The 14973-nt window shown below is 46.7% G+C and overlaps 1 protein-coding gene across 1 annotated transcript; it reads left to right on the top strand.

Annotated features, from left to right (window-relative positions):
• Positions 1 to 5393: 5393 nt before the first annotated feature.
• LOC129069578 (olfactory receptor 3A3-like) lies at positions 5394 to 6329 on the top strand. The gene has a single exon (XM_054572248.1). It carries the CDS (start codon positions 5394 to 5396, stop codon positions 6327 to 6329), a length of 936 nt encoding a protein of 311 aa, XP_054428223.1.
• The last annotated feature ends 8644 nt before the right edge of the window (positions 6330 to 14973 follow it).

Raw genomic sequence — 14973 nt, 5'->3', positions numbered from 1 at the left:
TGCAACATCCTTTCATGATAAAACAAACAAACAAACAAAGCAACAAACAAACCCCAGCCCAGTGGGGATAGGGAGAACATACCTCAATGTAACACAAAGGGCAGCCGTATATGACAAACGCCACAGCTAACATCATACTCAACAGTGAAAGGCTGAAAGTTTTCCTTTAAAATTGGGAACAAGACAAGGCTGGTCAGAACGCATACTCTGTCACGTTTCAATGTCTAAGATATCAAATTCATTGAGAATGGATTTGGGCCCAGCAAACGCTTTATCCTGGTGAACGTATCTTTTGTGCATGAAAAGAGTGTATGATCTACATAGACCTAAAAATTAGATTTCATAGTTAGTGTTCTAAACATAGCAATTCACTTGAGGTAGTTGATAGTATTGTTCAGACCTTTTACGGCAGGGGACAAACTTTTTAAAAAATGGCATTCATTTATTTTTAAAGAGAGGGGAAGGGAGGGAGAAAGAGGGAGAGAAACAGCGATGGGTTGCCCCTCTCACACCCCCCCCACCCCCCGACTGGGTGCCTGGCCCCAACTCAGGCAGTGCCCTCACCGGGAATTGAACCAGAGACCTTTGGGTTTGCAGGCCAGCACTCAATCCACTGAGCCACACCAACGGGGGGGGGGGGGAGGGGTGAGAAACTTTTAATGTAAAAGACCAGGTAGTAGGTTTCAGCTTTTTCAGTCCCAGAGCCATCCCTGTAGCTGCTGCTGCTGCTCTTTCTTCTCTTTCCTCCCCCACTTTCTTCCTCCCCCACCTTTCCTTCCCCCTCTCCCATCTCCCCCTTCTCCCCATGCCTCTTCTTCACTACCCATTAAAAGTGAAAAAACATTCTTAGCTCATGGGCCATTCAGGAACCGGCAGTGAGCTGCCCTTGACCAGGGGGCTGTAGTTTGCCTAATCCCTGTTCTCGGCCTGAACAGACTGCGTTTTCTCTTTCGCTCACTGAGAGAGGATGTTAAAAATCTCCGACTGTGATTTTCGACCTGTCCCTTTCAACTGTGAATCCTATCGATTCTTGCTTCGCATATTTTGAAGGTCTGTTATTAGACATAAACACATTTATGGTTGTTTTATCTTCCCGATGGGTCAGCTGCTACTTTTACCAGTATGAAATGTACCCTTTTATCTTTGGTAATACAGTTTCCCTTGAAGACTGATTTATCGAATACTGATAAAACGACATCAACCTTCTTTGCTTACTGTTTCTTTTTTTTATGCCCTTTTCCATCCTCTTCTGTACGTCTAAACTATTGGTGTCTTTCTATTTTAACTGTGGCTCGTGCAGACAGCCGGTAGTGTGGTCTTTTAAAAAATCCTTCCACTATGTCTGCTTCTAAGTAGATTTATTTGGCAAATTTGCATTTCATGTAATATTGATATGATTGGATTAAATCTACCATTTTGCTATTCATTCTTTGTTCCTCTTTTCTCCTTTTTGTTTTCTGTTCAACCTCGTCGAGGCAAAATGTGCATATGGAAAAGCGCACACATTCTAAGTATTCAGCTGTATGAGTTGTGACAAAGGCATATACGACAAAAGTCAAGAGGGAGGACATTTCCCTCACTCTCACAGTTCGCCTCGTGCTCTTCACAGTCAGTGCCCTTCTCTATATTCGGCGCCCAGGCAGCAAATACAGGTTAGATTCACCTTTTCTAGAGTTTCATTTGAACAGAATTACAGAGCATGTACTCTTGAGTCCACCTGTTTTACTTAGCATAATTATTTTGAGATCCACCCAAGTCGTTGGACGTTTCAGTAGTTCACCCCTCTTTATTGCTGAGTGGTATTCCACCGCACAGATATACCATGATTTGTCTAACCATTCATGGGTCGTTTCCAAGTTGGGGTTATGATTAACAAAGCTGGTAGGAAAATGTATGTTACAAGTGTTTGTGTGGACATAGGGTTTTACTGATCAGGAGTGGGATTACTGGGTCACGTGGTAAGTGTAAGTTGAACTTTGTAAGAAACTGAAGAGCTGTTTTTCAATATGATCGTATCAACTTACATTTCCACCGGCAAAGTGTGAGCTTTTCATCTTGTCTGTATTTTCTTTTCGTCAAACTCATATCTTGCAACTTTATTTTTCTTTTTCAAGTTAGACGTTCCTATTCTAGGCTCTTCGCATTTCCGCATACGTTTTGGAGTCGGTTTGCCAGTGTCAGCAAAATCAGTATTTTTATTAGGTTTACATCAAATTTGTAAAATGGTGTGGCGAGATCGTGCGACTTAAGAACACTGGGTCTTCCAATCCATGAACCTGACATATTTCTCCACTTGTGTACGCTTTTCTTTAATTTCTCTTATCAATAGATTTTAGTTTTCACTGTAAAGATTCTGCTCATATCTTATTAGGTGCATCACTAAGTATTTCATGTTTTAGGGTACCATTATAAATGACAGTGATTTTTAAAATTTTACTCCTCTCTTTTTTGTAGGTAGGATTTTCTACATGCACAGACATGTCGTCTCTGAATAAAGATAATCTTATTTCATTTTCCTCAATTTGCATGACTTTTATTTCTCTTTCTTTCATAGTGCACTGCCAAACATTTCCAGGACAATGTTGAACAGAATTCAGCCTTTTAACATTAAGTATCATGTTAGCTGTGGGATTTTTGTAGATTCCCTTTATCAGATTAAGAATGTCTCCTTCGAGTTGTAGTTTTCTGAGAGTTTTTATCCTGAGCGGTTGTAGAGTATTGTCAAATGTTTCTGCTGGATCTATTGAAATGACTGCATTTTGTCCTTTAGTTTCTTAATATGACGAATAACACTGATTTGTTTTTTAATGCAAAACCAATATTTTGTTCTTGAGCTAAACCTCACTTGGTTGTGATGTATCATCCTCTTTATATATTGCTACATCAAATTTGCTAATATATTTTTAAAGGTTTTTACTTATTTACTTTTAGAGAGAGGGGAAAGGAGGGAGAAGAAGAGGGAGAGAAACATCAGTGTGTGGTTGCCTCTCGTGCACCGCCAAATGGGGACCCGTCCCGCAACCCAGGCACGTGCCCTGGCCGGGGAATCGAACCGGCGACCCTTTGTTTCGCAGGCCGGCGCTCAATCCACTGAGCCACACCAGCCAGGGCTAAATTTGCTCATATTTAATGAAGATTGTGTGTGTGTGTGTGTGTGTGTGTGTGTGTGTGTGTGTGTGTGAACTTCATGAAGGATACTGGTCTGTGGTTTCCTTTTCTCACAATGTCTTCATCTGGTTTGGGTATTATGTGTTATGTAATGCTGGCTTCATAAAATGATTTGGGAAGTGTTTCCCCTCCTCTACTTTCTGAAAGAACTTGTATAGAATTGGTAATATTTCTCTTTTTTAAGTACCTGATAGTATCCGCTAAGAAAACCAGGTGAGCTTGGAGTGCTCTGTTTCATTCCTTTAACAGATTTGGGTATGTTCAGTTTTCCTAAATCTTCTTGAGTCAGTTTTGGCAATGTGGGTCATTCAAGGAATTTGCCCATGTCCTCTAAATTAACAAATTTGTTCACAACTCGTGTTCCTAACATCCTCTGGTTCAATTTTTTATGAGTTTTATTGGTATTTAAAATGCTTTCTGTTTCATGGGATTTTCTCTAACACTTTGCCTTTTTTACATTTTACCCATATCTGCTCTTATATTCCTTATGTCTTACCAACTACATATTTAGATTTTAATTTGCTTTTCTTTGTCTGATTGTCTGCAGTATTGTTCTATCCATTACTAAAAGAGGAGAGTGAAAATATTTACCGCTGATAGTGGATTTATCTATTTCTCTTTTCTTTGTCATGAGTCCTGTTTCATGCATTTTGGAGCTCTGTTATTTGTAGTGCATATATATTTAGTTATTATGTCTTCTTCATGAACTGACACCTCTACCATTAGCAAATATCCTCCACCCCATCCTATTCCTTGTTCCGACGTCTAGTTGGCCTGCTACTAATATGTAACCCCTCAAACTTTCTTATGCTTAAGCGTCCATGGCATAGCTTTTTATGCAGTCTCACATCCTCTGCTGTTCAATTGCAGCATTTACAATTACTGTAATCAGCGGTATGACTGAGTTTAAATCTGTCAGCCTGCTATTCATTTTATATTTCTCCCATGTGTTCTGTGTTCCTCTTTCCATATTTTAGATGGGATAATTTTGAGAATTGCACTTTATCTCCAAAATGTATTTAGATCTAGTGTTGCTAGTATGTCTTTTATTATGGACTACCTGCCAATAATTTAAAGTCATTTCACATACATTGCAAGAACATTACAACAATATACTTCCAATTGCCCACTCGTGTCCTTTGTACTATTGTCGTCATACATTTTATGGCTGCAGAGGTTGTTAATGCCTTTGCTTTAAACAGGTTGCTATGACTTAAAGAAATTTTAAAACGAGAAAAACTGCTTTATATTTACCTACATATTTTCTAGTTCGAGGACTCTTCGTTCCTTCGGGTGGACCAAGTTTCCATTTGGCATCGTCCTTCCTTGTGGAGAACTGGCTTTAACATTTCCTGTAGCGCGGGTTTTCTGCCCACGACGAATTATCTCTGCTTTTATGTGTCTGAAAAAGTCATTATTCTGCTTTCCTTTCTGTTGAAGTGAAATCGGCACAGCATGGAAGTAGCTATTTTAAAGCAAACAATTCAGTGGCATTTAGCACTTTCCCGTGTAGAAGAATTGTCAAAGACTGAGTTCAAGAGAGCAGCTAGAGAAATTAGCCTTGGAGAGGAGGGCAGAGCCCTCGCCCACAAGGGCAGGAAATAGGCAAGGATACTGGCTGCAGTGAGTAGGTCTGCAGGTGCACTATGGGGCAAGGAGCTGACAGACCTCTTGCTTGATGATCAGAGAGGAGAGGAGAGGGCGTATCACGGAGGGCCTGGTGGGCCGTGGGGAGGACTTTGGCTTTGACTTTGAGTGATGTGGAAGGCACTGAGAGGTTCAGAGGAGGAGAAAGAGGGACCTGACTGATGTCTTATCGCTGATCCTGAATTGGGGTTCTGCTGGGTTGGTGATGGTGAAATAATGGGGCCCTTTCAGATAATTACAAGGTCCAGGGCCACTTGTGCGGGGAGGAGATCCCGAAGGGTTGACTTCGGTGTGCTTACAGGAGGTGCAGGCGCTGCGACGTCAAGGCGTGTGCACGTCCTCTTGGTGTGGGGGCTGAGGGGGGCTACCACTCCCATTCTCCAGGCCTCTGCCTTGCCACTGGGCTCTTGAGCCTGGCCTCCTTCCTCTAATTCTGAGTCTTCGTCCCGTCAGCCTGAAACCTGTCCTCTTTGTCTCAGGGCCACCCCGACTCCCTTTTGTAAATTGGAACTCTGAACTGACAGTCTCATCTGACTCTGCGTTGGACTCTACCGGTGCAGGTTTCTGTGCGTGGTTCCATGCAGCTGGAAAATGGGACCCTAGTGTCCCAGTTTCTTCTGGAAGGGTTGACTGACACAGAGGAGCTGAGGCCCTTGCTCTTTGCCATCTTGCTGCTGGTCTACATAGTGGCTGTGGTCGGGAACCTGGGCATCGTCAGCCTTATTGTGATGGACCCCCGGCTCCACACTCCCATGTACTTCTTCTTGGCCAACCTGTCACTGCTGGACACTGCCTATGTCTCCAACACGGTGCCTCAGGTGCTGGTGCATCTGCTGGCACCAGTGCGGACCATGTCCTATCGTGCTTGTCTTACCCAGATATTCTTTCTCCACTTCCTGGCGCCCTGGGAGTGCTTCCTGCTCACGGCCATGTCGTATGATCGCTATGCAGCCATCTGCCAGCCACTGCACTACCTGGTCCTCATGGGCCGAAGAACCCGGACAGGACTAGCTTCAATCTCCTGCCTTCTTGCCTTGGCCAATGCACTCACCCACACCATCCTTGCAGCTCTACTCCAATTCTGCGGCCCTCGCCTCATCACCCACTTCTTCTGTGACCTCCCTCCACTGCTCAAACTCTCTTGCTCCAGCACGCAGGCAAATGAACTTGCCCTGTTCTTCTTTAGTTTTCTGGTGGCTCTTGCACCCTGTGCCCTGGTTGCGGTCCCCTACGTACGCGTTGTAGCTGCCGTTCTCAGGATTCACTCTGCTGAGGGCCGAAGGAAAGCCTTTTCCACCTGTGGCGCTCACATCACTGTGGTCTGTGTTTTCTATATCACTTCAGTCCTCTGCTACATCCTTCCCAGCTCTGCATACTCGGGCTTGCGAGACCGGGTGCTCTCCGTGCTGTACGTGGTCCTCACTCCCATGCTCAACCCCATCGTCTACAGCATGCGAAACAAGGAGGTGAAGAGGGCTTTGTTTAAGGTGCTTGGGAAAGGAGGTGCCTGCTAGGCGCTCGTCACATCAAATCAAGGCCACACTCGTTCTCCACAGTGAGGCTGGCACATGCCTGAGGCTTTGGGGGTGAGCCCAATAACGCAGGAGCTTGGGATTTAATGTAGACGGTCCATTTGGGGAGTCTTATTTTGCGTGCCAGGTTTTCCCCCGTCCCGGCAGAGATCAGCTATCTCTGTTGCCTATTCTTTTGCACTGAGACATGGTTTTCCACTAATGGGTGTAAAGCATGTTCGTTCGATCAGTGGTGCACTTACAGGAACTTGTAAAATGAGGAATAAAATACGCCCCACGGTCTTTTTTTTCTTTCTTAAAGATTTTGTCTATCTATTTGTAGAGAGTGGGGAAGGGAGGAAGAAAGAGAGAGAGAGAGAGAAACACCCATGTGAGCGAGAAACATAGATTGGTTGCCTCTCCCATGAGTCCCAACAGGGGGCCGAAGCCGCAACCCAGGCACGCGCTCTGGCTGGGAATCGAACCGGCGATCTTTCGCTTTGTGGGCCGACGCCCAACCAACTGAGCCACACCGGTCAGGGCATGCTCCACACTTTTACCGCCGAGAGGGAACCGCTGTGAACATTTTGGTGGTTTCCTTCAGGTTTCTTTTAGAACCATCTATGTGTGTGTACGCGCATATTTAAGCAGGGAAGCACAGCGGGGTTCAGAATGTATTTACAGTTCTGGATGCTTCAGTATGTTTAACTTTTTTCAGTCGGAATATATGCTGATTATAAAATCATTCATGCTTGGTACAACGCTATGTTGTTAGAGAGTGAAAATTTCTCATAATCTGAGTCTCTGCACTACCCACCATGAACAGTTACCTGTGTTTCCTTTTTGATTTCCCCCCCTCAGGGTACATTACCCTAAATGTTAAAAAAAGTTATCCCTGGGATATATGTTTATTAATTTTTAGAGAGACAGGAAGAGAGAGAAAGAAAGAGAGATATAGAAGGGGGGGAGAGAGGGAGGGAGGGAGAGAGAGGAAGAGCGAGAAACATCCATGTGACAGAGAACGCGCCTTGTCAGGCCTGGAATGGGGATCAAAAATGCAACCTTTGGATGCAGGGACAACGGTCACGCCGGCCGAGCCCCCTGGGTAGGGCTGCATTTCCAACATCACTTCCTTTTCACATAAATCGTGTCACACCACGTCCAAATTGGCCGTCCATGATTCTTAGCCCACGAATTCCATGTTCCTGTCATTTGTACAATTTCCTTCTGGGTTCTCTGCCTTGTTACGTATTGATTTCTGGAAGGAATTTTCATTTTAGAGATGTTAACCTTTGTTTACTCTTTGGGTTGCCGATTTTCCCCTAAATCGTTTGTCTTCTCATTTGATTTTTGGTGTTTTCTTCCAAAACAGAATTGAACGTTTTTGTGTTATTAGACGGTGATTTTACTTTTTTGTTTTCTGGATTTTGAATCCTGCTTTGTTTACTGTTTGACTTACAGTCTTCCCAATCGATTCCCAATTCGGTACTGTTATCGTGTCTCCTGCCGTAAATACACTTAACATTTCTTTGTGTTCTGACACTGATTCATTCTTATTCATGCATACCTTCTGGGGTTTCCCCACCGCGCAAAGGTTTAATTTTTTTTATTTTTAGAGAGGGGAAGGGAGGGAGAAAGAGAGGGAGAGAAACATCGTTGTGTGGGTGTGTCTCGCGCGCCCCCTGCTGGGGACCTGGCCTGCACCCCAGGCATGTGTCCTGCACTGGGAGTGGAACCACAGCCACCCTTTGGTTCGCAGGCCGGCGCTCAATCCACTGAGCCCCACCAGCCAGGGCTGGGTTTTGTATCCTGCTCAAATTTCCTCACCTGTGTTTCTCCTTTTCTTTGTATAGTTTTTTTTTCTACTTCATTGTATGCTTTCATCCCCCCGCCCACCCCCGCCCCATTTATAGCCCTCGATTCTTCTGGAAATTTACTTTCTGGGAAGAGCAAGGTCACGGACAGCTTTCTTTCTCTTCTGACTTGAGTCATCCAAGTAATTTCACTCTTGTTCTTTACGTAATCTTTGGTTTCACGTACTGACTCCTTTCTCCAGTCACAAGTCTGGCTTAGTTGCCTAGGATACAAGTGCTCATCTGCTTAGGATACAACTGCTCCTGTCCTGGCTGATAAACCCCATCTTCCAAGGAGAAACTGGCCCTTGTGTTGGACTTTGGACATCACCTTCGCGTCCACATATCTTGGCCTTTCTCCCCATCCTTCACTCGACTAGTGGCAGAGTAACGTTCCCTCATCCCCTGACCAGGTAATGTGCTGAAATTACAGAGACCTGGCTAAATGGGTCATGAGGGAGTGTGTAGTTCCTGCAAAATTAGGAACTCAATAACCTGAAAACTCTCTCACCGCTAAAACTAGCACTGTGTATATTGACATACATGTGTGCGTTCAATGTTTTTTTTTGAACAAAAGACTTATTACCGCATCATTGACGATAATAAAACAATTAAAAAAAAAGAACCCAAATGCTCAAGTATCCATCCCGAAGGCAACAAAGCTCTAATCCCTTTGCGCCCTAACTTCTGTCTCACCTCCTTCTTGTCCTGGCGTTTCATCCTGCACCCTTGGGAATGCAACCCAAGCTGCAAGAGCAAGCGAAGATGGGAGTTCAGAATTTGGTGGAGACAACACTTCCACTCACTGGAGAAGTATAGATGATTCAGTAAGTGATGTTGAGACAGCCGACTAAAGCTCGGCAAGGGAAATAATTAGATCAACGTCGTCTCCACACCAACATGAATTCTTAGTGGATTGAAATATTAAAGTGCTAGATGTTCAGACTGACACGTTTTAAAACTTTACAGCGGGCGAGGCTATCCGTTGGACGTAAACGGCAGAAATCATCATGAAAAGTTGATCCCTTGCATGGCATTTAAAGTTTAAAAAACTTCCTATATATAAAGGAACTATGTTCACAGATAAAATGAGGAAAGGAGGAAGGAAAGTATTTTCAACTTTTGGTAAAGATTTGGTTTCTAAAACATACAAAGAGCGCTCACCAATCAATAAGTAAAGCATGACTTCTCCAATTAAAAAACAGACAAAGGGTAGGAACGAACAGTTCTCAGAAGTAGGAGATCCCACTGGCCAAACGTCATATGAATTGATGTTAAGTCACTTAGAAGTCAAAAGAAAGTGAAACGATATTGATATATGATTTTGGTTACAATGTCGCCGAAGACTGAAAAGATCGACAGTGTTTGGTTTGGGGCGTGTATGGGCTGAATTGTCCCTCTCCCACCCCCCTCCCGGCCCCCGCCCGAGCCATATGTTGAAACCCTAATGTGGCTCTACTTGGAGAGAGAGACTTCTAGGAGGTAATTAAGGTTAAATCAAGTCGCCAGGGTTAGCCCCTGATCCCCTAGGACTGGCGTCCTAAAGGGAGACACAGGCACCAGGGTGCTCCCTCTTTCTCTCTCGATACACACAGAAGAAAGGCCACGTAATGGCACAGTGAGAAGGTAGCTGTGTGTAACTCGAGGAGGAGGACTCACCCAAAAGCAGCCCTGCTGGTACCTTGATCTTGGACTTGGAGTCTCCAGAACTGTGAGAAAATAAGTTTCTATTGCTTAAGCCAGCTTGTCTGTGGTACTTTGTCACGGCTGCCTGAGCTCGCAAATAGAGGCGTACCTCACAGAGATTGCAGGTATGGTTCCAGACCACCACAAATAAAGCGAATATTGCAATAAAGTGACTCACACACAACTTTTTGTTTTCCCAGTGCGTATAAAAGTTATGTTTACACTGTACCGTAGTTTATCAAGTGTGCACTAGCATTATGTCCAAAACAACAATGCACACACCTTAATTTAAAAATGCTTTATTGCTAAAAAATGCTAACCATCACCTGAGCCTCCGGTAAGTGATGATCATTTTGCTGGTGGAGGGTCTTGCTTTGATATCGGTGAAAATGCGGTATCTGAAAAGTTCAACACCATGAGGTATGCCTATACAGGGTGGGAAGTCAGGAACTGGACACCTTCATGCACAATTCTTTGGAGCTAAAACTGGCTCTGCCTTTTGTCGGAAGGAAATTTGGTAGTAGCTAGCAAACATTTTTAAAGGGGCTTAGTCTTTGACCCAACAATCCCCCCTCTAAAAATCCATTGTACGAAATGCCTTACACAAACACAACTGTACCAGAATATGCATTTCAGCGTTATTTATGACACCCCCAAATTAGAAGGAACCTAAAGGCCTAGGTATGAGACTGGCTAAAATAACCAAGGTATTATATACGTCCTGTGAAATACTATACAGCCATTAAGGTAATTGGGGAGGGATAAGCTTCTCCTTCTGCACTGCGTGGTGCACTTCTGAGCCACGTTTGGGAGCACCGCCTGGAATGGGATGGTCCTTCTCCTCGTCCTTTCCTGCAGCCGCCCCGGAAGTCCCGCCCCTCCGTCTTTGAGGTCTTACCCTCAAAGGACACATGCCTCTCCTCTTCCACCACAACGTGGCTTGATCAGCAAGGAGCCAATCCCTTAGCAAGAAAATAGGCTCGTTTCTCCCTTGAAGTCAAGGAGGGCCAAGTTGTCACATTGTCAAGTTGTCAATGATAGGCTAAATAATACATAAAACTACGGTTCCTCAATTCAGTAGTAGTCAAGACTCTTCTATTGCACGTGGAAAAATGAGACAAAGCAATAAAAAATATCCACACTGGCTTGAGCCAAAGGGAGGATTTCTGGGTCTGTGTAACAGAAAGGCTAAGGGATAGTTCCTGGCTTCCGGCATGGCTGGATCCGAGATCTGGTTCTCTCAGAGTTGCCTCCCTTGCTCCAACTTTCCTTTTGTTCAGTGCCCGCCTGCACGCCTGCAACCCCAAAGGTGTGGAAGCCGGAGGTCAACAGAGTCCGGGACTCATGCTGCCTGTCACCACCCAGCCAAAAAGCAGAGACGGGCATTGGATTTTAAGTGCACGTTCAACAGTGTCAGATGCCGGAAATCTGAGAAGGTGGCGGGTAAACACCCTAACATCCGCCTCACCTCCCCGCCCTACCCCGGGCCCCCGGCTTGTCAGGGGCAGGTTTATATAGGGGAAGCGTGGGAAGGGCGTGGGGAAAGGAGGCCACAGGGGGTGCTGGTGATGTGCAGTCTTTGGAATTTCAGTCCTCGTCGTGGTTTTCCTTACCGATTTCATTACTGATTTCTGGAACAGAACGGCCAGCGTCCTGAGAAGGCTCTCAAAGCCAGTCAAGCGGCAGTCACGCGTACCTCATCCAGGTGTTCCAGGGGTGCAGTCGATCAGTCCCCACGCTCCTGGGGACCGGGCATGTGGGTTCAGGGCTGGGTTAAAAGTCCCCCTGTCGTTTCCCTGGTCAACTGTTAACTGCAACGACATCTCAGCCAGAGCATAAGGTTAAACGTACACATTTGGTTAACTGGTTGCACGCTCTGCTAGGAATCACCTAAGGCTACAATGAAGGAAGGCGGGGAGAAAGGGGAAAAAAAAGAACACCTTACTTTCCATTCTACCGCTATCACTGTCACTGGTTGGATGGGGTCACCGCTGCTGGAAGGAAGCAGTGTCTGACTGGCCAGCGAAGGGTGAAGGGCACGTGGAGGAGGAAATAAGAATACCGGTGTCAAGCGAAGAAGAATGCGTGTCGGGTGACAAAACCAACAGATCCCTGCTACAGTGCTGCAGACATTTCGTCAAATTTAAAATCCATTTCCCATGTTTTAAAAGAACAGGACTAGGAAAGGTTATTCCTTAATCGAATAGAGCCAGACTGTTTCCAAGTAGCTTCACAGGATGGCAGAACGAAGCTCCAAAGGACGTTTGGGAAGACCAATATCGCCCGAGGCAAACTTTCCCAATGTCTGGCATCCCATGTAAAATTATCAGGGAGGCAAAGAAGCAGGAAAATTCAGTCCCATTGTGAGCAGTAAGGTATATTAGAGGGAGCGACCTCTTTCCGCCAGAACGCTTTAACTAATCGCCTCAACACTTTCTACGCGGATCCGAAATGACAGTAAGCCACAAAATTCCAACTCCGCTGTTTCCGGGTTATCTCCTCATGCAAATTAAGCGGCGGTTTGTTTTTTTTTGGGGGGGGGGGGAATCACACCTACTGGTCTAAAGATGAGGGCACATTGGCAGACTAGAATTCTGGTGGGCGGGCGCCCTTTCTGGATAGCAACTGTGTGCTGCTAACTAACAGCCTTAAAACATAAATAGAAACAAACTTTAAAGTCAGTAATTGTACCTGTTGGAATCCATCTTGAGAACATAACCATTCAGGCAAAATCATCTAGAAGACTTCCACTGGTTCTGGAGAATCTAGGTGGCGGCAGAGTAGGGGGCAGCTCCGTTCATCTGCTGCCAGGCACACCCCGCATTGGAAGTCAGAACACAGAGCGGAGAGTGAGTGAAAGCGCGCCTGGAGGAGAGCGTGGGGAGTGCGCAGGGGGACGCGTGTACCGGCCGTGCGGGGCGTCCGGGGACCGATGACCCGGGCTTGCCAGGCGGACCGCCACCGCTGCCCAGCCCAGCACTGCTGGCTGCACAGAGTTGGGGCGGCTGTAGATCGGCTCCGGACCCGCGAGCTACCAGGGCGGCGAGAGGAGGCCTGCGAGGTGCGGGCTCAGAAACCGCACCGCGGAACGGGCAGGCCGGGAACAGGCAGGCCGGAGGCTGAAGACCGTCCGGAGGGAGCAGGCACAGCACGCTGTCACCTCCTGGTGCTACAGCAGAGCTGAGGGGATCCTCCCAGCGCCGTCCGGGAAGCATTCAGGGAGAAACTGTCCCTAAAACTGCCGGAGGCCCCATCAGGAGGGGGCCCGCCCGGACCCTGGGAGACTGTGTGGTTTTGGGGGAGAGGGAGCACGGGGAAGACAGGACCCGCAGGGACCCGCGCTACAGCATGGGGGCCATAGAGAAACTCTTTGCAAAGGGCGGCTGAGACGTACCTGAGGCTTGGCAGGGACCCGGGCGCGTAGGCCTATGCGCCCCCCGCGGGCGAGGGCCGCACGCAGCAGCTTTGCGAACCAAAATACGCAGAGGCAGAGAATCCCTGAAGGAGCGGGAGGACCCGACCCAACGCCGCTCGCAAGCCGAGGGCAGAGCAGAGTGCCCAGTTCGGCCGACCCGGAACCCCCCGGTGAGAGCGGCAGGCTCCGGTCTGGAAGGCCGGAGCTGGGTGCCTGGGATTTGCTCCAGTCAGCCGGAGCCCTTCACCGTCGGGCGAACCCAACCCCCACCTGCGGGATTACAGGCTGCGCGGAGCGGCGAGGTCAGGCCCAGGAGCTTCCTGCTGCCCTGTACCTTCCCTCGGGGGAGAGAAGAAAAAGGCCCTTCGCCAGACACTAGGTGCTGCACGGCTGCTCCGCCCGATCTACTAAACCCAGCGGAGCAGAGAAAATAGAGGCAGGCGCAACAAGACGCTGTCCTCTCTCCTGCAAAGCTGTTTACCATTCATTGCATAGCCTTCAAGTGTGGGCATAATGGGGCACCAGGTTTTATAATATACTTTATTTCAGATCTCATATATTGCTCGTCCCTTCTCTCACTCCACACTACCTCCTGCCTCCTCCTTCGTATATTTGTTTTTCATTCTGGTTTTCTCTTGCTACGACTTGTTTCTATCCCGCACTATTACTATCGCTCCCCGCTCCAGCCTCTCAAAACCATTTGTGATTGTCATCAGCCATCGCGCTCTCCTTCGCCAGGTCTTAAAATACCCTTAGTCTCTCTCCACCTTTATCCTCAATCTTTGCTCATAGGTAGTGGATGAGCTGGTTGTCTTGTCGTTACACTTCTTCAGTCTTATTTCCAGATAGTGACTATCTTTGTCCCTCAAGTCTCAGATTCCACTGTTCCCCTCTCCTTCTCCATTTTGCCTCCCTCCTGCCCCTCCCTTTTTTGTTTTCAATGTTAGTTTTTTGCCTGTCTTAGCCGGGTTTCCCACCACCCCACCCCGCCCCCGCCCACACTCTTAGCATTCCTTCTCCCTCTATCCTCTCAAAATAACGTCCCTTTCCTCTAGACATCTCTTAAGCTCTTCTGTCCTTCCTTGTGCCCTCTTATTCCCATTCCGCCTATATAAATCTTGGCTCATTGGTTGTTGATGTCTCTGTGGTGGAGGTATTTCTGCAATTAGGGCCACATATATAGAAAATATATATATATTTTATAATTATATATTCACAATATGCATACTTTATTTTATATAGACATATAATGTTGTCGTAGTGGTTGTCTTTTTTTCCCCTCTCACTACATATATACAAATGTATATGTTTTTTTAAGTTTCAGTTTTGACCTAACACTACACGCTTCTCCTCTCCAACTCCATTCCGCCTTCCCTCCTAATCTCTTTAATCCTTTATTACTATTGACACATTGGCTGTGGATAGTGTACTTGTGGGTGGGGGATATCTTTGTGGGTGCGGGTCCGTCTCCTGGGCAGTTTGGTTTTTGTTCTGGCAGCACCTGAGCAACAGTATACAGGACGTGGAGGGCGGAGTGAGTGACTCTCAGCCAGCCAGCCAGAGGGAAGAACCCGCCGAAGAACGCCCCGACGAGAACCAGAACCCAATTACAACCACGTGAAAGGCACAAAGGGCAGCGCAGGAGCATCAAGCGCAGGTGATTAAGGAGACTGCACCACTGAGTCCCACAGGT

This window comes from Pteronotus mesoamericanus, unplaced genomic scaffold, assembly GCF_021234165.1.
Source record: "Pteronotus mesoamericanus isolate MK-2021 breed Mesoamerican mustached bat unplaced genomic scaffold, CSHL_Meso_final contig_226, whole genome shotgun sequence".
NCBI classification, from domain to species: Eukaryota; Metazoa; Chordata; class Mammalia; order Chiroptera; family Mormoopidae; genus Pteronotus; species Pteronotus mesoamericanus.
The sequence above is the reverse complement of the archived record's forward strand: the minus strand, read 5'-3'. Positions and strand labels throughout refer to the sequence as shown.

What these genes read in the sequence shown, in the direction of transcription:
- LOC129069578 (XM_054572248.1), top strand. Translation starts at nt 5,394, where the DNA reads ATGCAGCTGGAAAATGGGACCCTAGTGTCCCAGTTTCTTCTGGAAGGG.